The sequence below is a fragment of the Penicillium psychrofluorescens genome, assembly GCF_964197705.1.
Source record: "Penicillium psychrofluorescens genome assembly, chromosome: 4".
Classification (NCBI taxonomy): domain Eukaryota; kingdom Fungi; phylum Ascomycota; class Eurotiomycetes; order Eurotiales; family Aspergillaceae; genus Penicillium; species Penicillium psychrofluorescens.
This window is the reverse complement of record NC_133442.1, coordinates 3603920-3627911: the sequence shown is the minus strand read 5'-3', so window position 1 is coordinate 3627911 and position 23992 is coordinate 3603920. Positions and strand designations below refer to the sequence as shown.

General features: G+C 51.2%; 9 protein-coding genes across 9 annotated transcripts; 5 read left to right on the top strand and 4 right to left on the bottom strand.

Annotated features, from left to right (window-relative positions):
- Positions 1 to 1679: 1679 nt before the first annotated feature.
- PFLUO_LOCUS7013 (MCM DNA helicase complex subunit) lies at positions 1680 to 4717 on the bottom strand (the record flags this gene model as incomplete). The annotated part of the gene is made up of 8 exons (XM_073784612.1): positions 1680 to 1716; positions 1780 to 3809; positions 3873 to 4136; positions 4193 to 4298; positions 4358 to 4404; positions 4460 to 4511; positions 4568 to 4586; positions 4645 to 4717. The coding sequence occupies 8 exons, from the start codon at positions 4715 to 4717 to the stop codon at positions 1680 to 1682; spliced, it is 2628 nt and encodes an 875-aa protein (XP_073641050.1).
- A 253-nt stretch (positions 4718 to 4970) lies between these two features.
- PFLUO_LOCUS7012 (uncharacterized protein) lies at positions 4971 to 9062 on the bottom strand (the record flags this gene model as incomplete). Its single annotated transcript, XM_073784611.1, has 1 exon — positions 4971 to 9062. One exon carries the CDS (start codon positions 9060 to 9062, stop codon positions 4971 to 4973), a length of 4092 nt encoding a protein of 1363 aa, XP_073641049.1.
- A 475-nt stretch (positions 9063 to 9537) lies between these two features.
- Positions 9538 to 11455, top strand: PFLUO_LOCUS7011 (signal recognition particle subunit srp68; the record flags this gene model as incomplete). The annotated part of the gene is made up of 3 exons (XM_073784609.1): positions 9538 to 9728; positions 9787 to 10920; positions 10978 to 11455. The coding sequence occupies 3 exons, from the start codon at positions 9538 to 9540 to the stop codon at positions 11453 to 11455; spliced, it is 1803 nt and encodes a 600-aa protein (XP_073641048.1).
- A 740-nt stretch (positions 11456 to 12195) lies between these two features.
- On the top strand, positions 12196 to 13963 carry PFLUO_LOCUS7010 (RNA polymerase C-22 sterol desaturase; the record flags this gene model as incomplete). The annotated part of the gene is made up of 4 exons (XM_073784608.1): positions 12196 to 12352; positions 12416 to 12566; positions 12624 to 13872; positions 13928 to 13963. The coding sequence occupies 4 exons, from the start codon at positions 12196 to 12198 to the stop codon at positions 13961 to 13963; spliced, it is 1593 nt and encodes a 530-aa protein (XP_073641047.1).
- Positions 13964 to 14557: 594 nt separating this feature from the next.
- Positions 14558 to 15337, bottom strand: PFLUO_LOCUS7009 (uncharacterized protein; the record flags this gene model as incomplete). Its single annotated transcript, XM_073784607.1, has 1 exon — positions 14558 to 15337. The coding sequence occupies one exon, from the start codon at positions 15335 to 15337 to the stop codon at positions 14558 to 14560; it is 780 nt and encodes a 259-aa protein (XP_073641046.1).
- A 2901-nt stretch (positions 15338 to 18238) lies between these two features.
- PFLUO_LOCUS7008 (uncharacterized protein) lies at positions 18239 to 18606 on the top strand (the record flags this gene model as incomplete). The annotated part of the gene is made up of 2 exons (XM_073784606.1): positions 18239 to 18440; positions 18500 to 18606. 2 exons carry the CDS (start codon positions 18239 to 18241, stop codon positions 18604 to 18606), a joined length of 309 nt encoding a protein of 102 aa, XP_073641045.1.
- A 477-nt stretch (positions 18607 to 19083) lies between these two features.
- Positions 19084 to 19722, bottom strand: PFLUO_LOCUS7007 (uncharacterized protein; the record flags this gene model as incomplete). The annotated part of the gene is made up of 1 exon (XM_073784605.1): positions 19084 to 19722. One exon carries the CDS (start codon positions 19720 to 19722, stop codon positions 19084 to 19086), a length of 639 nt encoding a protein of 212 aa, XP_073641044.1.
- Positions 19723 to 22009: 2287 nt separating this feature from the next.
- On the top strand, positions 22010 to 22246 carry PFLUO_LOCUS7006 (uncharacterized protein; the record flags this gene model as incomplete). The annotated part of the gene is made up of 1 exon (XM_073784604.1): positions 22010 to 22246. The coding sequence occupies one exon, from the start codon at positions 22010 to 22012 to the stop codon at positions 22244 to 22246; it is 237 nt and encodes a 78-aa protein (XP_073641043.1).
- Positions 22247 to 22819: 573 nt separating this feature from the next.
- On the top strand, positions 22820 to 23586 carry PFLUO_LOCUS7005 (mitochondrial; the record flags this gene model as incomplete). Its single annotated transcript, XM_073784603.1, has 2 exons — positions 22820 to 23107; positions 23206 to 23586. The coding sequence occupies 2 exons, from the start codon at positions 22820 to 22822 to the stop codon at positions 23584 to 23586; spliced, it is 669 nt and encodes a 222-aa protein (XP_073641042.1).
- Between the last annotated feature and the right edge of the window lie 406 nt (positions 23587 to 23992).

Below are 23992 nucleotides of genomic sequence, written 5' to 3'. Positions count from 1 at the left end.
TCACTCTGCCTATCCATGAATATCTACGTACCGGATAGTCTCTACTACTTCTTACTCTCTTGCAATCTGTCTCATATGAGAAGCCACAAACTCGCTCTAATACGTATCTTGTGTGCCGCAAATATGACCTGCTAGTCGGTTAAACCTGTCATGCTTCGCTCCGGCAGTCAGACCACGAAATAGACTCCTTCCCTACTCCGGACATGCAGATAAATTCAAAACTAGGGACATGAAAGCCCTTTGAATCGAGTCGGCGTGGCGGTCTGACTATACATCTTCGCCTTGTTATCCACCAATCCTTTATTCTAGATTTGTCGTATTTAGGTACTATATTCTTGCTTTACGATCCACAACAGGAATGGCCCTTGGATTGATTGGAGGCAACAAATTGAGGCTGCTCGGGTGGCGCTTGAGGATCTTCAACAAAGGCCTGGGTAAGTCTCCAGATCTCGTTGACAGGGAACTCGCTTTATACTCGCTATTCACTCGTATACTTCCAAGCATGTATCATAAATTGTTTAGACTGCAGTCATACAAGTCCTTTGTGACTGGGGTAACAATATCAAGAATACCGTATCTCTAACCGGGAACAATATCAACTGAAGCAATCCCCGGCAATCCAAGTTTCATATTTTCCTATAGCATTCTCTAATGGATTAGCGACCTCGGCTACTACTTTTCCTTGTTCATGATCCCTGACATCAAATTCCATTTTATCCAAATAACGAATATAAATATCTCGTCCTGTGCCTCTCGAACACTCTTCTCTTCATCACCATCCAACTTCATTTACAAACTTCCTGATCAATCTTCCCAATCCAATCTGTCGCAATGGCTGCTCCTCAGATCCAGAACTACGCTGCTGTCAAGGGTACGTGACATCCATCCCTCCATCTTCCAGATTCTTTCTCCGTCTATGGACCTGCTTGCTAACATATTCCTCTCTACAGCCAACGATGGCTCCGGCTTCTGCGTTGTCATGTAAATTCCTTACGTGCACGCCCCCATTTCCACTATGTCTACCCCCTTCAGTATCATAGTGGCTGGCCTACTTTGACAGTCCTAGCTAGGGGTGGCAATGAAGACCTCAACACTCACTGCACCCTACGCTACGGATACTGAATAAGAGCCTACCAACCGTTGTCTTTATTTCGAAAAGAAAAGTCACTCCCTTGACGACATGACCGACGAATTACACCCTTTTTGCTTGCATCGTTGACCGTCCAATTCATTCCTTACCGACAGGATAGAAAAGGAAAGAGACTCCCATTTTATCTGTTGTTTTCGTTTCGTGTGCACTATGATGAACGGGACATGAACTAACTTCAGTTTACTGGGGCCGTTTTTTCTTTTCATTTTTTGTTTGCAACCGACTTTCTGGACAGGGGAGAGAGGGGGGAGCATAGATAGGTCCTCAAATGAGAGTATTCTATGCCTGAATCCAGCCGTTTCTTGCTGTGATGTCCGACTCCTTTGCATAGAAATACAGTAAATTACAGGCTACCATCATCTACATCAAAATTATCTCTAAACGAACCAGAAATGCATATATTCCACTCATATTGAGCCCCTCAATCCCCGGAACAGACTCCTAACACCGAGCAGAACTAAGAAAACATGATATCATCCCAATGCAGATTACTCAACCTAGTCCGAAAGCCTCAGTTGAAGACAGCCGACTAGATACGGTAGACATCGTCGTCGCCATCGAGGAACCTGTTAGAAAGAATGGTAGTCAGCAACAGAGTATATAATAACCTGGGTGTGGGGAGGTCATACATCAGCAAGTTGTCATCATTCATCGCCCGCAGAGCCTGGACGGCTTCCGGCCTTGAGAAGACTTGCGCGGCGCCAAGAGATGGGGAAGTGCGGATAGCCGTGTTCACGGCCTCGATCAAGACATCCACATTGCATGTATCGCCGTCAGTGAATACACGGCTGCCCATAAGGGAGCCCAGGGTCTGGCGGAAGGCCGTTGATCGAGCCGGAGTGATGGGGTGCTCCGCTGCAGCGGTGGTCTGCGAGTCGTTTGTTTGGGACTGGAGAAGCTGCGAGGCAGGCTGCGAAGACGCGACGGACATCTGGGATTCAGTTTGCGTCTGCGTGGCGCGCATTCTCTGGCCACGTGGGCTTGCAGTGTAGAGCCCGTCCGCATCTTCAGCGTCTTCCTCTGGGATTGGAGCGCTGGACTGTGTTGCAACAGTGTCACGGCTTCTTGTGCTATGCTGATTCGGGGTCGCTGTCGATGTGCCCCTATAGGTCGGCTGGTCGTCATCATCATCAAATTCTACCTCACTGTCCTCATCAGAGTCATCATCGAAGGTAGTAACCTTGCGTCTCTTGCGACGCTCATCCTCAACGATCTCCTTGAACATGGCAAAGCGTAAGATGGCCTCTGCGGACTTGGCATCCTTCTCGTCCACCCGGCTGGACAGACGTGCCTTGGCGTGGGCAGTAGACAAACGAATCAATGTTTCAAGAGTACGCGGTGTGATAGGCGAGGTACGACGCTTGTTGCCATGGAGCTCCTCATTGCGAAGGTTGGAGTACGCGGCAATGATGTGGTCGGCCGCACCTTTGGTCAAGACGGGCTTGACTCGCGACTTTGCGTACTGGACGTACTTCTTGATGAAAGGAATGCTGATAATTTCCACGTTCTTGTTGCGGTTGCGGCCAGTGTTGTTGACCATGCCACCGTGGAGCATGACGTTGAACTTCTCAAAGACCTCAGTTGGCGCGTTGGAATCCTGTCGATCTTCAATTCCCACGCCAAGCGTCTGGTTGAGCTGCTCCCGAACAGGAGCACCCTCCTCGGTGCCAGGCTGACGGTACCGGTGCATGCGCAGAACGTGTTCAGAAACTATACGGTCTCTCGTGTCTTCAATATCATCTGTCACGACAAAAAGCAAATCAAAACGAGAGAGGAGAGAGTCCGGCAGAGCGATGTTCTTGTGGGGATCCTTATGAGGATCGTACTGGCCGTAAATAGGATTGGCCGCTGCCAGTACACTGCATCGCGCGTTCAAACTCGTATGGATACCGGCTTTGGCAATCGTGACGGTCTGCTGCTCCATAACTTCGTGGATTGCAACACGATCCACATCACTCATCTTGTCGAACTCATCAATACAAACAACACCGCGATCACCCAGGACCATTGCACCGGCTTCCAGCCGACGCTCGCCGGTTTCCTTATCGGAAGTGACAGCAGCAGTCAGACCGACACCGGAGGAACCTCGACCAGTAGTGGCAATCGCCAGAGGAGAAGTGTTTAAGACGAAGCGAAGGAGCTGGGACTTTGCGGTGGAGGGATCACCAACCATGAGGATGTTGATATCACCACGAAGATGAGTACCATTTTCCAGGTTCTTCTCCATTCCACCGAGCAGCATCAGTAGGATAGCCTTCTTGATGTAGTCATGGCCATGAATACTGGGCGCAAGCGAACTGGAGAGCAGATCGAACACATTCTTTTTCTTGGCGATTTTGTTGATATTGCGAATGTCCGTATCGGTGATGGTAGCCTGCGCAATGCCGCCGCCGGACTTCGAAGACAATTGAATGATGTTGTTGGCCATGACGAGTGTGCGGAAAGTTGAGGATCCGGAACCCGCATTCCGATTTCCTAGGGACCGGTAGATACCAACCAGCTGGATTCTGTCTCCAGGCTTGGCTTTGTCGACCAGGTCATCGTCGAGAATGACATCGACACTTCGAGGCAGCTGTCCCGCGGGGGCACGTTCCGGCATTTCTTGAATGGAAATCGACTGGTGGTCCATGTATGTTGAGTAACCGTACTCGGTGATAAGCTACAGCCCAAATAAGTAATGCGTTAATTCAAGCCTAACGTTGCGTGTAAGAGTTTGTCTTACCGGATTTTTCTCATCATCTTCCTGAGGATACACATTCAAACTTGTTGCACCGCTCGCGGACATAGTCTGGTCACGATACTTTCTGGAAAGGAAGCGGTCCTTGCCCGCACTATAGTGAACACTCTGGATGACCTTGGGCCGCACCAAGGAGCATTTGGTAACGATGCCTTCAAGGGAGATCATGTGGTTCAAGTGTTGGGAGCTCAGGGTTCGCGGGTTGCAAGAGAATTCTCCGAAGGCTCCGACATACGCGCAGTAGTAGCTCTGCAAAGACAAGTCAGCCTCCCCTTCGAATGGAGTGCACTCGAATCAAAACCCACCACTTCTTCCGATGTTTCCTTGGCCGGTCGGTTCGGGATTGTTCCGATCACCTTCTTCAAGGCTCGGTCGAAAGCCTGCGAATAGTCGAAGGGGGAAGTAAGAAGCCTACGATTCAGACACAATAAGTTTTTTGCTCGAGGTTCGGGGAAGGGAGATCACGATACCCGTCTGCAAGCTCGCGATTATGTGCTCTGATCTCGTCAATGCTGACCTGGACAGAAGAAATTAGCTGGTTGTGTAGTGAGTATTCCCAGATATTGACGAACTGTCAAACGTCGTAGTCCTCGATTCAGCATCACCACAATATCGGCACGGTAGCTGTTTTTTCAAGTCAGAACAGGCTGCGCACAGTTGATCCTTGCCAAGGGACTAACCTGCGAGCTCTGGCATCACCTGGAAGAAAAACACATTAGATGAATCCCACCGCACCACAGCCAGCCAACACACTTACTTGGATCCAGGAACTCCGCAGCAGCACGCTCACGGTCCTGTGCGGCCTCATCGCGCAGCTGAACCCCGTCCATGATGGTGCAGTATAAAGTAGGGTGGGCGAAAAGGGAGGGAGTTGGGTGTGGTGGGAAGCAGAGAAGCGACGCGGGAGAGAAAGTGAAAGTGTGGCTCGACGCGACCACGCGCGTCAAAGTTCGTGTTTCGCTGACATAAGCACAGATCAATATGACCCAAAAGAGACAGTGGATGTGGACAATAATAGACGGCTAATAATAATGTACATGGCTTTGATGCTGATGATATACAAATGATGATAATAATTACATGTTACTCGCCCTTGGGCCATGGCAATGTGGTGCCGGCCACCTCGACCTTGTCTTCCGAGCGTGTAGGGCGCAGTTCCTTCCGGAGTAGAGTTCGTACCGGCCGATCAATGAACCAGAATTGCTTGGACTTCCTTCCGAGAGCCGGATCTCTGGCGGGTGAAAGCCTCGTGGCTCGTGGAAACCGTGGGTGCAGCAGACGACCGGGAGCGTTTCGTGGCCTGGGATCTGGATGCTCCCTCCTGACGGCTGGGGATTTGTCGGCTGTGACGTCCTTCTGGCCGGGAGTATCCTGGGTTGTCGGAGGCTTCTGGTGTGCTGTGGGTACCTGTGTCGGTGGGCTTGTCATCTTCTTCGGTTCCCTTGGAGACAGACTCAGGCAGACACTCTTCTTCTTGCCGAGCCTGGAGTCATGCGGCTCGACTACAGCGGACCCATAACGAATTCGTCTGCGCAGCAGGAGATACTCGTGAGAAAGATCTTGCTGGTCTTCGGGTGCAATGACCGCCTCCAGATCATCCGAAGCGGACTCATTGGAAGATGCTCTCTTGAACTTGGACGACACCTCCTTAAAAGGGCGTTTCACGACGCGTGGTTCACGGCGAGCACGTCTGACGCCACCTTTCATTCGAGTCCAGCCAGGACCTCCAAGAACGCCACCGGTCCAGACAAATGGCTCATGCTTGGTCCAATCCTTTGACGGGCTCCCATGGTTCGCGCGTCCGCGAAGGATCGTGCCCTGAACGCTGTCGCGTAGATAAGGCATCTGGGCGATAACATTGAGCGTCTTGGGTGCGATACCATGCACAGCCCTCAACTCTGTGCCACCATCCAAAATGCTTCGGTTTCGAATCTTAAGTAAGGCAGCAGCGAGCTTCACAACGCAAGTGTAGGTGGGTTGCATGAACCAAGGCCGGAACTGGGTCCAATACTGTCGGACTGTCCTGGTGATGATGTTGCGTGGCAACTTGCGGCGTCTCTTGAGATAATCGATCAAGTAGGCAGTTGTAGAAGTCTGATTAGGCTTGAACCCGGAGCCCTGTCGAAGCTTAGCCCAGCCAGGAAAGTGATACGAAAACTTCTGTTCGAACATCTGGAAAGCTTTCAGTTGATCGGCAAATTCTTCCGAGATCGAAAGGACTTCCACGAAACGCGTCCAGTTGAACGTGGACAGCTGAAATCCAGCCGCTTCGACTTCCGAACAGAGATCCAGAATTTTCTTGAATTCGTTCTGCATGGCCAAGGACTGCATATAAACAGAAAGTGGTCGGGAAAGGATAAAGCGCTGTGATCCCAGGACCTCCATCTGCTTTTCGGGAACAGATATACCGGGGGAGGGGCTGACCAAGAGCTCCTCCTTGTTCGGGCCTCCTATCGGCAGAAATGGTCGCGGCGGTTCGACAAAAGTATGGGTTGACAGCGGCAGTCCAGAGGGTAGTAGTTCATCGAGGTCAATCGGACGCGCCAGTTCGACGCCGCGAGAGAATACGACATGCCAGAGCTCCGCAACTTTGTCGTGATCTCCATCCTTTAGATATGCCGTCATCAAAGAAGAAGCCAGGTTAAAAGGCATAGAATCACTCTCATTGTTCAAAGAAGCCGAAGACCGCCGGTTCTTGGCATATCGATCAAAAATTTCCAAGGCCTGTTGAGTAGCCCCTCTCGAGGCGTACGCCGTGATAAGGTACTCGTAGGCCATTGTGTCGAAAGCGGCGGAAGGAGACGTGCCACCGATGCCGGGGGAGGGGAGCTTGGTTGCCAGTGATGTTGTGTCAATGTCTGTCGTCATTCTCTCAAGGGATCTTTCAGCGTGCTTGAGATGTAGGTTGGGGTCTTTGTGCTTAACGCCATCTGTCGTTGACTGAAAGTCCCGTTGAATCTGAGCCTTCAGTTTCAAGAGAAGGGTGCTGAGTCCAAGTCGCCCGAACCGTTCTTCGATTTCCCGGAGAATCACGTACGCCATGTCTCGATTTCGAGCTTTCACATAGCCCGACAGGACGATGGCATAGTGAAATTGGGTGGCGTGCAGGTGTTGGTTCCGGTGAAGTGTTCTCAAAAGACGCCGCGCCGTATCCGGCTCACGAATAAGAGTGAACGCAAGCATGAGAGCACTATAGCTCATGGAATCTGGTCGCACCCCGTTGATTCGCATGAGTAATCGCACCCGAGCTATGGACTTTAGGTCCACCCTGAATGCGTATTGCGTGAGTAGTATGTTCCACATCCGAACGCGCGACCCTGGGACGTTCATGCTCTGGCAAGCTACGGCAATTCGTTCCGCCAGATCCATACGGTCGTGCCGAGTAAATGCCTCCACAACTGTGTCAAGTAGCGGCATCGTGATCTGCACTTGATGTTTCTTGGCTTCGCTGAGCAAGCGGCGGACACTGGCTGTATCGCCTCGGTTGGCACATATCCCCATCACGGTACCGTACGTATGGGAATTTGGTTGAATGCCCTTCCGTAACATCTCCGCGAAAGTTGAAAAGGCCCCAGTGAAGTCGTCGGCGTTTGCGTGTGCGACAATACGGATGTTCCAGCACACCGTGTTCTGCTCGAACTTGAACTCTTCAGATACCCTTTGAAATTGCCGCATGGTCTCTTCGACATTCCCATGTCGTGCATGAACATAAAGAAGAGGGGTCAATAGTCTCCGACTCTGTGGCATGCCATGGTCTGCTACCAGCTTGCTGAACACTTCATTAACTTGTGCCACATCGCCCGCTCTGGAAAATCCAATCAAGGCTAGTCTGTAGGCATGGGTGGATGGAGGCGAGTAGAAGTGTGCCAGTTCGCTCAAGAAGTACCGGATGCCACTTGTAATTTCAAAAGACACAAGAGAGTCCAGAAAGGCCCCTAAGAGCTTCCTGGATGGCTTCTCGTCAGGCAGCCGCCAGCGCAGGTGACGGTAAACCGCCGTAGAACGAACGAAAGCTGATCGTGTACCCAAAGACTGCAAGGTTTTGATGAGGTGGAAATAATGGTAACCCTTGGCAATGTTCAACGACCGGTATATTTGCAGAACTTGCAGAAACCCTCCCGTGGTGATCCTTTCGCAATTGCTGGACGACCCAACGACTCGATCAAGAAGGCATGAGGCAAGGCCGTTGAAATCGTTGACCAGTTCCCGATTCCGCAAGAGGAATGATCCTAGAGCACGAGCGTCGACAAGGAGTGTCGATTCTTTGACCCGGGAAACCAGTTGCTTCGGTGACGGTATATTTGTTCCTTCTGAGGGCTGTGAACTCTGATTCCACAGCTCTAGAGCGTCCTTCCATCGGTTACTGTGAATAAAGTGTGTAAATACCAGTGGCCAGACTTTCCTGGCACGAGTTTTTGAATCCCTAGCTGATCGTTCGCATAGCATTTTCATGGTTGAGACCGTGCCATATGGGACCTGGGACCACAGAATGTTGCTCCAATCATTGGCATCGAGCTTTGCCGGTGGAATTCGTGAAAAACACCGCCAAGCCCGCCTTTGATTTGTTCGATCTCTGGAACTACTCAGGTAGGCAAGAAGTTCCGAGGAGAAGCGCGGCGGTCGTCTCAACGAAACGTATAGGGTCCAGGCCTTTTCATAATCGGTCCCTTGTTCGTGTAACACGGCACTAAGCTTGTCCTCTGCCTCGAGCTGTCGAAGGCGATCCGTCCCCTGTTGTGAACCATCTGCTTCCGGGCTCTCTTCTTGTACATCCACCGCCTTGGCAAGAGACTGATGAAGACACAAGGCTCTCGAGACATATGTTCTTGGATAGCCGGTCAACGGCCTCTTCCTCCTGCGCAATCCAAGTCTCTTGGGGAATCGAGATAGACGTGGAATGGGGGGTTCTTGAGTGTTTCGGGGGTAGAGGAAGTCGAGAAACGGCGGTGTGGCATCGTTGGCAGATTTGCTTTCGGTTGAAGAGCTTGGACCCGGGGACGGTCGTTGAGTCGGCGGCGGTAAGAGAGCGAGAAACCAGTATGGAGTACCCGCGCCGTCACCATGGTGTTTCCAGAAATGACGGGGTAGTGTTCTCCTGGACCGAATCGCGCCATTGGACTCTTGGAGGAAACGCCGTCCCGCGCTCTCGAAGCACCCGGCCGCTCGCTCGAGCATCACCCCCGGTCGTTGCGGGTTCAAACGCTGAGATCACCGGAGATGGTTGATAGATGGCATTATATCGCGACGAAAAACTTCCCCTACCAGGTAAGAGTTAGAAAAGCCCAGTTGTCTTTTCGGTTGGATGTTTTGGAGGAAGTTGTTTGGGTGAATGACAGGATGCCGTACCAGTGGAAAAAAAAAACCGAAGGGCTCCCAGGACCTTAGCTCTGCGCAGCTGGAAAGCAAGCCGCGCCTTCACACTAATTCAAGTCCCAAGCTGCTTGCTGAAGAAAGGTCGTGCCCTGAGAAAACCAAGGTCCCAAAAGTTGGTGTTCAAGGCTGGAGAGCTTTAGGGATGGAAAAGACGAGGAAAATTGCCGCGCCTTGACCGAAACGGGCACCGCCTTCGTGCAGCCCACCAACTCACCATCTCCCACACCTTTCTGCCTTCCAATTCACCCACCGACTTGCACTCACTCCCCATCCAGCAATGGAAATCACAGACTTCATTTTCAGGGAGAGGGAGGAGGTGCTCCTGGCGGGTGACTACAATGCCTACCGGGCGCACACCACCCGCCGGTTGCATAAACTGCGCAAGAAGCTGGGACAGACCACCGCCAAAGGCCGCAAATACACAGCCAAGCCGGCCGTGGGAGCTGACAATATCGGAAGCAACGTGGCGTATGTTTCAGTCATTTCTTTCTCATGATCTCATACTAATTGGCTTTATTCATTGCAGTTATGTGCACCTCTTGCTTCTGGGGTCGGAGCGAGCGTGGGCCCACGCGATGAATATGAAATCGACACACTCTGCCGACCCATCTGCCAAAGGATTATCCGGTACTGCCAGACGTCACATTATCTCCCGACTGACCAAGGCGACTGGATATGCGCAGCACCTCGTTTCGCTGCTTCATGAACAATCGACGTCGGGAGCCAGCGACATTGACGTCCTTGAAGCCCGGGCTTATTCTGCGACGATCTCGGGAGCACTGTGGCTGGAAAAGCGGAAGTGGGAGCAGTGTCTCCATGATTACTCGATTTCAAGGGTGATATACACTGCGCTGGGTCAACAGGTCAAGAAGGACGCCTTTCGAGACCTTTTGTCCGGTACCGTCGACCCCAGTCTGCGCTACGCTGCCTACCAGATGAAACTGCCACGTTCCAAACCTACGTCCTCGCTTGCCATTGAATTTTTCCCGTCGGACTCTAAGATGCGGTCCGAGGTTGAGAAGATCGACCCGTCTTGCCTAGCCGAAGAAGCTGCAGGAACACGGAGGACTGCCGAGGGCGAAGTGCAGAAATTGCCCGAGTCGATTACCTGGAGGTCGCGGACTGTTGCACTGGAGGATGCCTCCATTTCTCAGGCACTGGCTGCTGCCTCTGCCGCAGAGACCAGCCTCTCGTCCTGGTTGGCCGACAACAATGGACGATCTGCCACCGCCAAGGAGAAGGCTGCTGCGTACGATAATGTGATTATTGCAAGCCAGGATGCAGTCGATGCGACCAAGACGGCGATTGACGATCTGGCCAGCGAGGGCGTTGATCCCGGTGACAAGAGAATGCAAGCGCTCCAGATCACCCGTACTGCTGTCAACTACACTCTGGTGGGATGGCGCGTTGGGCGCAACCGGGTGCTGTGTGGCGGACAGGACGGTCTCTCTTTTGAGGAGGAAGAGTCCGCGAAGGGCAAAAAGGGCGCCAAGCGCCCTGCGGGTAACGGGAAGAAGCTGAACAAGCTCCGTGAGCGCGTGGTTCTGTACGACTCGACACTACAGAGCTTGGAGTTCATTCTCGAACTCCCCGGTGTCGCCGCCGATTCTACATTTGTGCAAGAGCTGGAGGCCAAGCGCCACTACTTCCGGGCTCTCAGGTATGGCAATCTCCCATAGTTTCCTTGGGTTCCTCTCTGACCATATTCTCAATTCAGGTGTCTGGCCCTTGGCCGGTCACACAGCGTTCTGGGCAGATCCACAGAAGCCCTCGCGCTGTTCTCGCAGGCATTGGATCTTGTCAACTCCGCCGCCACTTCTCAGTCAACTGACCCCGAGGGTCCCCCGAAGCTCGATGTCTCTCGGACGCAAGTTGGTACCCTGGAGTCGATTCTCCGGGAACTTGTTGCTCAGTATCGCGGACTGGTGACTCTCGAAAAACTCACAGCCGAGGATGCATCGCAGTCGGCTGGGCGGCCGCTCGTGGAACGCTTGCACCAGTTCGCCGGTGCCCAGACGGACCTCCACAATCTGGTGCCGTACCCGCCGCAGATGCTACCCGTGCCGGTTAAGCCGCTGTTCTTTGATGTGGCGTGGAACTACATTGACTACCCGCGCGCCGATGGCGCGGAGAAGGGCGCGGAGCCGCAAGCCGAGGAGAAGAAGGGCCGTGGCTGGTTTGGATTTGGGCGGTGATTGCCCGGGTCTACTTTTTTTTTCCACTGTAGAGAGATACAATCAATTCGTGTGGATATTGTTGTTACCAATGCCCTGCTATATACCTCCCGTTCTGTAGAGAAGGTTTTGCGCAGGTGGTATACTTTGAACTCGGTATACAACAGCACAGTCTTGGCAGTCAGGGCTTGAACCAATCAGTCGGTGGGCCGATGCCGGGTCTGCCGTAGCCGAGATCACGTTATGCATCGCGCCCGGAACTTGCGGTTATGACCATCGCAGGCATTCTGATTAGGAGCAGACAATGAAAGGAGCATTCAAGAGATCCGATGCGACCGAGCGATCTGCCGGTACGAGTGACTTCCCAGGACTTCGTTCGAGCGAGATAGCCGTAGATGCATTTCTCACGCTATGTTCGAGAAACATCACGAATAGATTTCTATACTTGCCGAGGAGATAGACGAAGAGATTAGGTTATTGTTTTCTGGCAATAACAACACAGATCATTGTATTCGTTAGGTGCAATTATTCATAAAATCCCAGAATAATAATATGCACCGTGACTGGCTCGTGGTGTCCCTAGTAGTGTTCCTAGTGGTGTGTTCCTGGGGTCTAATTTACTTCCGCCCCTTATCGAAGAATTTGTTCCGGCCCACTTTCTCCTCCTCCTCCACCTCCTCCGTCTCCAGGGTCTGAGATTTTATTTCTCAGTCCGACTTTCGTTTTCTGTTTTAGCGGTTTCATTTGTGAACTCATACGCTATGGTCAACATCACTGGGAGTTTCATCTCCCCTTCGGCCGATGCGACGCTGTATCCCAAGGTTTTCGCGCCGGGGATGATCGCATCCGTGCTTCAGGACCTCACGGTCTGGAAACTGCTGGTGACCCTGTTCATTGCAGCGGTTATCTACGATCAGTGTGAGTGGTCTGGATTTTTTTTTTTTCCAACGCGTCTTTGCTCTAACCTCCTCGGTTTTCTAGTCAAGTACCACTACCTCAAGGGCGCGATCATTGGACCCGCGTACAAGATCCCCTTCATGGGCCCGTTCCTGGAGTCTGTCAACCCCAAGTTCACCGAGTACAAGGCGAAATGGGACAGCGGAGACCTGAGCTGTGTTTCCGTCTTCCACAAGTAAGGACTCCCATTTCCGAGTTGCCGGAATTGCCGCTCATAACAACCCCTTTTCAGGTTTGTCGTGATCGCGTCGACCCGTGACATGTCCCGCAAGATTTTCAATTCGCCCGGCTTTGTCAAGCCCTGCGTGGTGGATGCTGCGCACAAGCTTCTCGGCAAGACCAACTGGGTGTTCTTGGATGGCAAGGACCATGTGGAGTACCGCAAGGGCCTGAACGGCCTGTTCACCCGCCAGGCGCTGGCCTGCTACCTGCCCCGCGCCGAGGAGGTGTTCGATGATTACTACAAGCGCTTCCTGGAGAAGTCGGCCACGGCCAACTTGGAGCCACGCCCCTGGATGCCCGAGTTCCGTGAGCTCATGACTGCTCTCTCGTGCCGCACGTTTGTCGGCTACTACATCACCGAGGAAGCCGTGCAGAAGATCGCCGACAACTACTATCTCATCACTGCCGCGCTGGAGCTGGTCAACTTCCCCATCATCCTGCCCTACACCAAGACGTGGTACGGCAAGAAGGCGGCGGACATGGTGCTCGAGGAGTTCTCCAAGTGTACTGCTAAGAGCAAGGCCCGGATGGCCGCCGGTGGTGAGGTTACCTGCATTATGGACGCCTGGGTGAAGGCCCAGCAGGATTCCGCCAAGTACCGGGAGAAGATTGCCCAGGGTATCCAGGTTGACCCCTCGGAGAAGCCTCCTCAGGTCCTGCGTGACTTCAGCGACTACGAGATTGCCCAGACTGTGTTCACGTTCTTGTTTGCCTCCCAGGATGCCACCAGCGCTGCCTCGACGTGGCTGTTCCAGCTGATGGCTGACCGCCCGGAGGTGCTGGACAAGGTCCGCGAGGAGAACCTGCGCGTCCGTCATGGTGACCGCACTGTGCCGATGTCCATGGATCTGCTCGACAACCTGCCCTATACTCGTGCCGTCGTCAAGGAAACCCTGCGCTACCGTCCCCCGGTCATCATGGTCCCTTACTTGGTCAAGAAGGACTTCCCCATCACCGACAAAATCACCGTCTCCAAGGGCTCGATGATCATTCCCTCGGTGTGGCCCGCCACTCACGACGAGGATGCGTACCCCAATGCCGACTCGTTCGAGCCTGAGCGCTGGATCACCGGCACGGCTGAGCAGCAGACCAAGAACTGGCTGGTCTTTGGTACGGGTCCCCACTACTGTCTGGGTCAGACCTACGCCCAACTGTCCCTGATGGGCATGATCGGCAAGGCCAGTATGGAGATGGACTGGGAGCACACCCCGACCCCGAAGTCGGAGGATATCAAGGTGTTTGCCACCATCTTCCCTCAGGTATGTTTCTCAATCCCTTTCGTTTCCCTTGGCAATCATCACTGACTCGTACTAGGACGACTGCCTGCTCACCTTCCGTCCCCGGGCATAAATATTTCCTTTCTCCCAAAAATGACGCTGGTGCATGCATAGCCTCCTTTCCTAGATTGTTTGGCCCCATCGTCTTGTCCGGCACTGGCCCTTCCTATCCTGGAGATGGAATGGCCTTGAAATAATTCATTCATCTTGGCTTTACGTGGTGTGCTCAGCGAAGGAACAGTTTCACGATTGTCCCGCATACCTGGTTTTTGTACGTATACCACCAGGGAATCTGTCTCGGAAGCTCTCCATATATCCTGGTCACCGCAGGGGTTTTTGTGTTTATGATGTGTGCGGCCCATGTGGGATCGCTGTTTCGAAGAAGGGGTTTTTCTGTTTTCTTTCCTGGGATCGGACTGATGTGTCCGTCCTCGGGGTATGCCTTAGAATAATATTAATGAAGGGGGTTTTTGTTGTTTCATTATTGAATGGGCTGGTATATAGTTCCTTTATTCTTTATCTCACGCCTAAATTCGCGACACAGTCAACCACCATCTCTGGCCCCAGGGTCATTGCACCCTTCAACCTGGATCTGTCTGCTTACTAGGATCGAGATCTCCAGATAGTGTAGTCCTCGGCCAGACCATTGGCCTTCGGGTTTCTATAACTAGCCCTGTGGAGATCGCTTCATGTATCGGAACACATAATGCCCCCACTTTTCAGTCCTGCCCTGGTTGTTGAGGAGCAACGAAGGGGCATACTGATCCAAATCAACATCAAGGGTTTCCAAGGTTTCAAAGCCATGCTTCTGGTACATCCGCCATGCACCCTCTGATGAATGAACCCAGATGAAAACCCCAGCCGCGTCAGCTTTCCGAGTACCCCAGTGTAAGAGGGATGCCCCGACGCCCTTTCCCTGCCATTTAGGCGACACACATAGAGAAACCACAAACATGCACCTCGTGCCCTCTGGCATCACTTTATCCATCCAGCGCCTTAAATCAGCGTCTGTGATTCTTTCAAGCTGTTTGATGGGGCTATCATCAACAGGTCCTGGTTCGGACTTGGCCTGCTGCTCTTGAGAGGCTTGCACTCTCTTCTCTTCCTCGGCGGGCTTTTGAGATTCAACTTCATTGGAGATCAGCGCTGTGGCGTCGGGATCTGGCCCCGCAATCTCAGCGGGACTAAATCCTCGAAAGCCCCAGCTTATCCAGCCTACGATCTCTCCTGTGGACTCGTCGACTGCTTTCAAAAGAACCGAGGTGGGCGATGCGATCTGTCGAGGCAGATAGGCCGCCATTGATTGTTCCAGATCATATGGATTTTCGCCCTGGCTTTTCATTTGCGTGTGACGGTCTTCGAGGAAGGAATCACTCGAGATCTTGGCCAGCGTTGGAACATCAGAGATGGAGGCTGCCTTGATGGCAAATGCCGTATTTGGATCCATATTTGTTTATTTTCTGTCTGTCTTCTTAGCAAAGAGAAAATTGCTTAGGATCTGTCTAGGATAGAATGAACATCAATCAAAATACTTCGAGAAGCGGTGCTCCTTAGCCGCTTGGTGGGAACACATCGGGGTCTAAACCGGGTTAGCGGAAGTACCCGTCCCAAGTCGGACCCTCAAGCGCTAGCGCGGTTGTTAGTTGGGGATGAGATCGTAACTGGATCGGAAGTTTGGAAGCGATTACGGCTAAATATGGACCTATGTGGTACAGGATGAGTGTCATCCATGGCCTACTTCTTTTAGTTTAATTTTTTTTTTGGTTGTCAAGTCTAATGCTCGATAGATTTGGAGTAAAATGAAATGCCGTGGTGTTTTAACTGGTGATTAAATTGTATCACTTGGTTCATCTTGGGGAGGCAACTGCTGCTGCCAATTTACAAGCACCTCAGGTTAAAGGCGCCGCCCAAGCATCGCGTCTAATTTTCATTATAACCTTGCGCTCCTGTGGAAAATTCACTTCGCGGTCCTTATTAAACCCTATTGAGTCAAGATTGGCAAGAAAGCTAACAACCCTCGTCAGCCTTTTTGAATTCCACGTAGATATACGCATGGCAATTTGACGCAGGCCCACATACCTTGTATTATCTGCCCTGATATCAAACATGACAGCTTGAGTTCTCTGGTCATACTGCAAAGAGTGATGCACCAGAGAACTCAGGCAAACTTTGATGTAGTACGGGCTGAGGAAGCTCGTATCTCCAACCAAATAGCGGATGCCTCGGTCCCATTCTCCTGAATCCCCCAGGGCTCGGCCCAAGTCGTCCTCCAGCACCCAGAAGAGCTCAAAAAATCCAACTGGTGTAGAGTCCCAGCACGCCAATAGCGGAAAGGAGTTGGGACTCGACAGTCGTTCTTCGAAAAATTCCGTTTGGGCAGGAATTGACCCCTTCCGAGCCAAAGCGCTGTCTGAGGATCCTCCTTCCATCCAATTATGTAAAAGCTTCATGTCGCTCCATAGTTCCGAGTCGAGACATAGGTCTGGGACAATTTGGCCTTGCGATCCATCGAATTGGGTTACTGCGCGCCTGGCATCAGTGTCCGGCAGCACCGGCAAACGGAAAGTCAAATATTGACCTCCACTTGGGATGTGTCGGACGTAGAATACTTCCCCCTGCCTGTAGCTTTTGGGTCGTATCGGATGGCGAACATTCGTCGTGAAGGTATATTGCTGTGGTTGAGGAGGATAATACGAAGGAAGAAACATGCCGAATGTTTTGGGACCCGCCCCGAAAGGAAAGCCGGCCCCGAGAGCATCCATAGATGGTATGGAACCCACATGCGTACTACTAGAAGGTAGCTCAGTCGTAGTTAAGCTGAACAAGTAGAGTCTCGGATCCAATTGCCAGAACGCTCGTTGGCTGATGAACATGTCGCAAATATTGTTCGAGTCTTTGTCTGTACCGACTGACGCATCCTCGCAGGCAAGCAAACCCAGGCGTTCGAGTTTGAACATCTTGTTTCTATGGCCAAGGATGCCTTTTTGTTCAACAGACAAACGCCATTCTTTCTTGATCCGGCCTGTCTCTGGAATAACAGCCGACTCGGGTGTGTGCACATATAAATTGGGTTGTGGCTCATGGAAGTACCAGTTAAAGGTTACCCAGAGGATTATGGCAACCTGTCTGGTCGTAGCACTGCTTGGCTTCAAGTCTTTCCCGTGAGGCATGGACATAGATGACAGGTACAACTGGTCGCTGTCCAGCGAAGGTGTCGTAAAAGTAGAGCGATCGTCATCGGTGTCCTGACCGTTCGCAGGCCCCAGGTCATTGCTCTCCTTTCTCCCCTTAGTCGAGATAGAGATCGTCCACTCTGGCGGAAAAGAACCCGAAGGGTCTTCAGTCTCAAGGGTGAACTTGAACCCAAAAAGCACTGGGCTGACATTCACTTTCTGTCCGCTTGGCAGGTAGCATGTGCTGTACTTCATGTTCAGTCGTACGTGTTACAAAAGGCGATGGTAAACGTCCTAGGATGCCGCCCGTGCGATGAAATTTGTTATATTCCAAATTATAGTTCATGGCTCGATTAGCTCATATGACGCCAAAATAAAGTTGAAACCGTGGGTGTCAGGTGACAGTAAGGTTGAAAACGGCCATAGAGTGTGGCCCAACACAAAAATTGGCCTTGCAGTAAGTGCGAATCTGCGAAGGAAGAAACCGTCAAAATAGAGATAGCTTTCAGGATCCGAAGGTTCGAAGGTGCCCATGTCAATACGGTAAAAGGCAATGAAAGCTTTGTTGTTCGCGTTTAAAATCGCCTGGCCTGCGATCCAGACTTCGCCAGCCGACCTGTCGATCCTGTCCAACAACCACATAGGGATCGAACGCATTGTATGGATCGTGTGGGAAAGGAGAAGCCAGCTGTTAACAGCCGTTTGCTACAACCTACGTCATACCGAATTCACACTGAGCGAGCCTCAGTCGTTAACCCGAGTGGAGTAGCCTGGGGATATCTACTGATAAGGTTCTGGGGTTCCACCCGAGGGCTAGCAACGCAGGCATAAAAACAAGATTGTTAGGTGCTCATCCATCGCCGCTTTTTGCTCAACAAAGTACATGAGAATAATCGGTACCGGAATAAAGATCCGAACTATGGAATCTCACTTCCAAGTCGCGGGTACCACGTCATCGGCGAGCACTCACGGTGGCAAAAACCAGCAGCAGGGAAAAATACCAGTTTCGCCCTAGCTTTGCTCTGTTTTAATTTAAATTAAAACAAAGTCGCACTTCGTCATCGGGAAACAACTTATTGCCTGTCCCTATATATTTCGATCACTATCGCAATAGGCACCCAGCTTTCTCTATTTGTCTTCTCATACAGCACAACACCACAACCGCTGCAACAATCATGTCGTCCATCATAACTTCCCTCAAGGACCTCATCGGCTCTATGTTTGAGGTCATATTCTCTGTGATCGGTGGTGCGTTCGACGCAGTCTCCGGGCTCGTGACAGCCCTTATTGAGTTTGTCGTTGGCACCGTCAAAATGGCGCTACACGCGGTGGGAAGTACCTTGGAAGCCGCAGGCGGAGTAGGCAAGTTTATTGCCAGTAAGTCCTCCAATCCCAACTATTTAGAGTCGCGAATCTCTAACAATTCATGCGAAAAGGCAATATCGTTGTTATCGCAATTATTGCCGCCTGTGGCTACGGCTACCTGCAGTACCAGGGTCGTCAGGGACGCCCCGTCAAGGCTGGAGCCAAAAAGTTGAACTAGCCTGGAAGTCGCAGGATGATGTTATGTACCAACTGCAAGCGCTGGATCTTTTGAAGCTTTATTTTTGCAATCATGCGCTGCTGGCAGGAAATTTCTCAATGCAATATCAGGAATGTAGCTATAAAAATAATATTACGAAATTACACCAAGTGCAAGTCCTCATCGTGCGCCCGCTGCCTGAATTATGGCATTCACGCCGAGCCTTGCTCCAAAATCCGAGCCGTTAGGAACACGAGCTTCATTGCTGTCAAACTCTCCTCATGCACCGTTGATTATAGGTCGGAGCTGTTGGGATGCCAGATCTCCTTGGGAACTTTCGCTTCTCACTTGCGTTTAGGGCACGGCGCATCGAGGCTAATCTCAGTGCGGCCCAAAGGGCCCTCTAACTAGGTTATTCTTCCGCCAGAAAGTTGCGAATAAAAAATCTCTTTGAATCTATCGTGTATCGTTGTTGTTACAGAGATGATGGCAGAAAAATTAGAAAGCAGGATCTCGACTGTTTCCTCTCCACCGGATTTCTTTCCCAATGCTCATGTTCTCGTACCATTTGAGCATGTCGAGCAATCCAGGTACGACAGGATCCATATCAAGTTCTCCTAGAAAGGTCCCCCCACCCTCCACCTCTGCCAACCCTTCCGCATAGTGATCCCACCTGTCCGGTTCTCTCAAGTTTTCACGCGGCCCAAAGAGTTCCCTGACCGCTGGTGGGGCATTATCCGTCCTGAGCCTCTGTGCACCTTGGGTTCGGGACCGGACGGACAATTTGAATGCATGGAAAAGATGCCTCCCCACATTCGTACGGCAGGCAACGGTGGAAAACGCACTTGTGAGGTTTAAGAAATCGGAATCCAAGATATCAAAAGTGTCTTGTGCAAGCATGCAAAACAGTGACACGTTGATAGCATACATAGCAAATTGATGGCAATATACCAGCCCGTAGTCCGCTCTGTACACTTCGATAAGATAGGCAATTTCTCGCGCAGAGGATAGTGCGATCTTGATGGCATGACGATCCGGGCTAACCGCATCAGGAGTGTCCTCGCTTGCTCTTATGGATGCCAAATTGTCTTGAAGGTCATAACACCACAGGTTGATCACTAGTGTGTGATAGCGCATCCTGTCGGGAGATTGGCCATTAGTACACAAATCAGAAACTGAGTAAAAGATATTGGCAGCACGAACATGAGGATGAGGATATACGGTGCTGGATTCTCTCTCGGGTCGAAGAGCCGGGGCAGCTTTCGTCTCCACTCTTGCAGCCGACCGTACACCTCTTGCTTGAGCTTCACATCCTTGAGCGCGCGCGGCATCTCCCAAGCCGTATCCCTTGCGATGTAAGAGAGCTCGCATGCTTCATCAAAATATAAGCTCATGTAAGACTTTCGCAGTGTGCTTTGGATTGGATATGGCGTCCAGAGTTCTTTCTCGGGCGTTTCATCACGATTAATGGGGTCCACATTCACGACCTTTATATGACTCTGTCTGAGGAAGTTCATGTGAACGATTCTGCAGGAAATTTAGCTTGAAACACTCTAACCGAATCGAAAAGGGCCTCACGTATCAATCTGAAATAAACCCCATGCAGTTCGTTTGAGAGAGGCTATCATGTCCTTAGACATGTACGGTTCTTCCAGGCGTGGCTTTCTAGTATTGTTCACAATGCCCAGTGACTCCGCCATTCCGATTGCTCTATTGAGCATTGCATATCCAAAATTGTCGGTACCATCCATGGAGTACCTGGGGAGCCACCAAGTCAGAGTAAGAACCAACAAACATCATGAAATCAAGGTGTTGTTACCTCTCATATAAAAGAAGAGACGCTTGTAAAGAAGACAGACGGACATCGCTTCCGCTTTCAAATTGATGCGATTTCAGATGCCTTTCGGCTTCGGCCAGGAAGTGAGCTCCTTTCCTTTTCACATCCCCCGGTAAACTATATGCCTCCGCGTAATCCGAGTAAAACTATATAGAGTCAGACATGTTTAACCATACTACGACTGAATGGCTGGACTTACACACGCATTGGCAAGAAGAGCATTCACTAAAAAGGGGCTACAGAAGTCCGAGTTCAGCTGACCGGATCTCATATGCTTAACAAAAGTTTCACGACAGAAAAAAGCGTAAAAAGGGTAACCCCAAGTCAGGTACAGTGACACTAGATGTGAAACCAAGTCGTCGCTGTCCGTGACGGTTGTCCACGGTTTTGCAGGGACGCTATATGGGACAATGTCACACAAGTAATGAATGTCCATAACCATGGGACGAAATGTGAGCGCCACATTCTCCATCTCTCTTCTGCGTTTTGGGATAGATAAACGACCAATTATTTGGTCATTCAATTCAGACAGTCCTGCATTCGCTAACATTCCGTCGAGAAAGGCACGGAGTTGTTGCACAGGCCTGCGATCTTTGATCATCTCAAGGAGTTTCTGTTCATGGCTCTGATCTGCCCGGCGAACCGTCTCGAAAAGTTCAAAGAGTAGCTCACGGTTGTCGTTCGATTCAGCTGCAACAGCTTTCGTCCCTTCATCATAGTGGGGACCTGATGGCTCGCGAACATGACCGGCCTCGCTGGGCCGGTTGCCTGTAACAGACTCGAAGCTGTCATAGGTCTGAAATTGGTTCATTAACGGGCCATGTTCGCTCATCTAGGCGTTGTTTAGTATTGGCTGCCGTTCGAGTAGACGTGTCGACTTGCCTTTTTCTCACTTGAATGCATAGCTGAGCCAGCGCCGGGGGGCGTGCGCCCCGGTTTATTCGACATGAGACAATGATTTGAACAGAAATTGAAGCCCAAATGTAACTTGAAAGTTGACGACCGAGATCGTGTTCTTAATATTGGCATATCGGAGAGTATGCTTGATTTGGCAATGACAGAATAATGACATCAGACCATAGCACAATCGGGTATTCACAACCACAACCAAATTTCGGTGAGAGAGAGGAATTTGTGAATCATTCTAAAGATAAATCTTTTGCTACGGTTCTCGCTCCTGTGGCCAATCTTAATTATCCACAACTTTCTATCTCTCGGCATTGGTTGTTTTTGAACGGATGTCAAAACATTTGAATAGGTGCAGAGCCTCAACATGTCCCTAAGGCGGAACAACCCTCAACCATCGGTGGACATCATCGGGGAAGACGAGTGACCAGGGCGGTTCCAAAGTGATGTCTCGGCAACCGCGAGCGTTTCCGACATACCGGCTGCTAAAACAACATCCTTGATAGGAACACCTAACACATCCGCATCGGCGTCTTCGGCAGGAGCGAGACCTGCGAAGATCGCGATCCCTCGACAACGGTCAGCCGCCTCACCGAGGCACGGCAGACGGGTTCCCCGGGCATGCGAATCTTGCCGGTTACGGAAAACGAAGTGCAGCGGCTATAACCCGTCTTGCAGACAATGTCGAGAATTAAGGACAGCTCATCTTCTTCCGTTGGATCACTAGACGACCTGGACCAAGTGAAAGATGATGTCAACCGTACTGATCAATCCCGGGCCACAGGGCATATCGGCAAGAGCTCGGAGATCACTTGGATGCAGCGTCTGCAAGAGGAGGCAGAGAAGCACAGTAGGTCCGAAGTTGAGGGTCTTGACTCCAATGAAAATGATATTATTGGTGATAAATTCGTCCCCTAAACTACCATCTGGATGATTTTGAGATAGAAGTATCGGAGCCAGTGCAGATGTATTGGCTGCCTCCTCGGCCGCTGGCGGACAAACTTTTCGAAACCTATCTGCAGGTGGCTCATCCATACTTCCCAATCATTAATCGTCTTTTATTTTCCCATCAATATCGGAATTTTTTCGACAGGTTTGCTCTACCTTGTGATAGATGGATAGCGATTTTGAACGTGATATTCGCCATTGCCGCCAATTACGCTCACTCAGTCGGGTTAGAGTGGTATGGAGATGATCAAAGTCACCTTGGCTGCTATCACGACTAGATAAAATAGCGACTAAAATATCATATAGTTTTATAGAAGAACAACTCTGAATATTTCGAAATAAACGCAGAAGATGTCTGATTAATTTCAAGATACTCTATACCTAGGCACTTAGGCCTAAATCCCTATTCTACGCCTTCCACTCCATCTATCAGATCCCCCTAAACGCGCAGGCGGTGTTCGGCGGCAGACCTTAATTGACATCACAACTCCCGAACCCGAACGGACGCATCTCCAACAAACCACCTGCCCAAGCAGTACAGCCATGGCGATACCATTCTCATCCGCGTTACGGCGCTCAGCGCTCGGACAAGCATCCGCCAAGATCACAGCGCCGTTGGTGCACGCTACCCCGCGCCGAGGCCCGTGTTCATCTGCGGCCGCTAGGACGGTCACCTCTCTCTCCGCTCAGACACGATCTTGTCCTCTGGCCACGGGCTTGAACTTTCACACTCAAAAGTACCAGCAATTCCCTGGCCGGAGACAGAATCTTCGGTGGAAAAGCAGTAATGCTCCGACGGAAAATAGTCTGCGGCAGTGGGGGTTCGAGGAGGTATGTTTCCATTCTGTGTGCTTTCTACTGCTCAATGTCACCGACAATGGCTTCAAACCCCAACCTATGTCCAAAACATACCTTAACTCAACCTCCAGATCAACACCTCCCTCCCAGCCGACTCAGCCACAAGCCCAACCCACGCCCCCATAATCCTAGTCGACGTCCGCGAACCCGCCGAATTAACTGGCACGGGAATAATCCCATCAGCAGTGGCCATTCCGCTCGCGTCTCAGCCCGACGCTCTATTCCTCACGCCGGACGAGTTCGAGACGCGGTTTGGCTTTCCCAAGCCCGGCTCGGAACAAGATGGAGAGATAGTGTTCTATTGCAAGGCTGGTGTGCGTGCTCGTGCCGCGGCACAGTTGGCTGTCCAGGCTGGGTATGATCCGGCTCGCATTGGGGTTTATGAGGGTTCTTGGCTGGATTGGGAGAAGAAGGGTGGGAAGGTTGACAAGTGGGAGGGGGAGGATCTGTAAACTATTGATTACGTTGGGAGATTGTATATAGAAAAGAATGGAACTTGGATCGATACTAGAAGACGTAGTTGATACGTAGTAGTAAGATCAAACAAATACTCATTCAACAGTTTCTAACTACAGGTAAGAATTAACAAACAGATCAGATCCGGCTATCGTTCACTCCGAAGCCATATACAGGAGTTGTTGTAAGTGAAATAAATATCAAGTCACAATTCCTAGGCTGTCCATCCGTCACATCGTCGTGGTCATTCATTGTATGTCCATATCGCAATCAAACAAAATAACTTTTCCCTCCTTTTGATGGCAATCATATCACATTCGGACAGTTCTGACTCGGCCTTAAGACCCGTTGAACGACGACCTGTGGCGCCCCCTAGGGTTTATTGTCCATGCCCCCAACGTT